Here is a 2,253-nt window from a genome sequence, read left to right on the forward strand (position 1 = left end):
TTATTAGCTCCAGGAGTAGCTGAGGTTTAGCTTATTAGCTCCAGGAGTAGCTGAGGTTTAGCTTATTAGCTCCAGGAGTAGCTGAGGTTTAGCTTATTAGCTCCAGGAGTAGCCGAGGATTAACTTATTAGCTCCAGGAGTAGCCGAGGTTTAGCTTATTAGCTCCAGTAGTAGCTGAGGTTTAGCTTATTAGCTCCAGGAGTAGCCGAGGTTTAGCTTATTAGCTCCAGTAGTAGCCGAGGTTTAGCTTATATTTTAGAAGGAGTTTTTAGATAAAAAAGTTTTTAAATCATTCGGATGGGGAAAATGTCTAAGAAAGAATGAGCACACAATGAACCTCTGTGAAAAAAAAAATATTTTAATAGAATTAAATTTATAGATTTGCTTAATAAAAACTTTAAATGTATTCTGTATGGACAAAAATTACAAAATTGTCTGTTGTATGTTTTATCCTTGTATTGTATTTGTATTCCACTTAATATTGCATTTTTCAAAAATAAACATAACCCATTTTACATCTATACCCAAAAGAGGAATATTTTTTTATCGGTAACAATTATTTCAGGCATATATTCTCTCATATTATTTAGATTAGGCTTTGCAAAATACAATATTTAAAGGAACAAAATTATCAAAGGCGAACAAGGCAAAATGCGTAAAACTTGGTTTAAATGCAAAACTAAAATTTACATGCAATGTAACACTTAAAGGTTTAATGAAAAAAAAATGTAACACTTGGTCAAAATATTTTTAAACCCCCAAGAAATTTGCGTCCTTTTACATATATCTATGTGTTTTGTGTGCATGCAATGTAAGACGCACTTAAAATGCATGCCACTCAATTGTAAAAATGCTACTCAATTGTAAAAATGCTACTCTGTTGTAAAAATGCTACTCTAATGTAAAAATTTACTCTAGTGTAAAAATGCTACTCTAGTGTAAAAATGCTACTTTAGTGTAATAATGCTACTCTAGTGTAAAAATGCTACTCTAGTGTAAAAATGCTTTTCAAGTGTAAAAATGCTACTCTATTTAAAAATGCTACTCTAGTGTAAAAATGCTACTATAGAGTAAAAACACTACTCTAGTGTAAAACTGCTACCCTAGTGTAAAAATTCTACTCTAGTGTAAAAATGCTACTCTAGTGTAAAAATGCTACTCTAGTGTAAAAATGCTACTCTAGTGTAAAAATGCTGCTTTAGAGTAAAAATACTACTCTAGTGTAAAAATGCTACTCTTGTGTAAAAATTCTACTCTAGTGTAAGAATGCTACTCTAGTGTAAAAATGCTACTCTAGTGTAAAAATGCTACTCTAGTGTAAAAATGCTACTCTAGTGTAAAAATGCTACTATAGAGTAAAAATACTACTCTAGTGTAAAAATGCTACTCTAGTGTAAAAATGCTACTATAGAGTAAAAATGCTACTCTAGTGTAAAAATGCTACTCTAGTGTAAAAATGAAAAAAACTAAGATATCAATTTTCTCTTTTGTCTTTTCTGCGTAATGTGTGCTTGCAATCTCTAAAATCCGCGAATAGAATCATAAGAAATAAAGAATTGAAGATAATGAAGATGTCGTCTTTTCAAGATTTAGGGGTTCACAATAACCCTGATGTAGCAGCCCAAAGGAGTTACACGATGCATGCTCTCTCTCTGTGTTGTATTTCAATGCTGCATGCGTGTAACTCCTTTGGGCCTCTGCCTCAGGGTTATTGTAAACGGAAAACCTCCTAAATCTTGAAAAGACGACATCTAGTGTTCTATCTGTATTTTTATCAATCTATGTGTTTAGTGCTCTTGACATTGAACCCCCTGGGAGTACAGCTGAATACTATAATCTAGGATATGATGGATATCAAGCCTAATTAATATCAAACTAGAACGATCTGGAATACAACGACGACCTTTAGTATATTATCTGTAGATTAGTACATATAGTTTAATCAATTTTGAAGCAATCCATAAACTGATTTTTTATTGTAAATTTTAATAAATGAATAAATATAAACATGTTTTAGCGATAAAATTTAATCAATTTAAGATTGTCAGGCCATTCCAGATTTTTCTGGTCACAACTGTTTATTCTATCATTTATTGGTCCTTTTTTGAAATATTCAAGTAAAAGAATAATAAAATCTTGCAAATTTATCTTAAATATTTTTTTATTTGGGGTGTTATAGCTACAAACGGATGTAATTATTCAGGGTGTTTTTTTATTTATGATTCTGGTACAGCACAGGTTAAATTATTATGG

At 31.2% G+C, this 2,253-nt stretch overlaps 1 protein-coding gene across 8 annotated transcripts in view; it reads left to right on the plus strand.

The window, feature by feature from the left end:
- The window catches only part of LOC111711901 (ammonium transporter Rh type B), a 9,644-nt gene extending 7,619 nt beyond the window's left edge, over window positions 1–2,025 (plus strand). For 4 of the 8 annotated variants that reach the window (XM_023486378.1, XM_023486379.1, XM_023486382.1 and 1 more), the window contains one exon: window positions 1,792–2,025. In XM_023486378.1, the coding sequence (XP_023342146.1) occupies window positions 1,792–1,864 (73 nt within the window). In that variant the 3' untranslated portion in view covers window positions 1,865–2,025. The remainder of the gene's footprint in view (window positions 1–1,791) is intronic. The other 4 variants (XM_023486380.1, XM_023486381.1, XM_023486383.1 and 1 more) reach the window with 1 other exon arrangement.
- Window positions 2,026–2,253: the final 228 nt, after the last annotated feature.

The sequence above is a fragment of the Eurytemora carolleeae genome, unplaced genomic scaffold, assembly GCF_000591075.1.
Source record: "Eurytemora carolleeae unplaced genomic scaffold, Eaff_2.0 scaffold1218, whole genome shotgun sequence".
Classification (NCBI taxonomy): Eukaryota; Metazoa; Arthropoda; class Copepoda; order Calanoida; family Temoridae; genus Eurytemora; species Eurytemora carolleeae.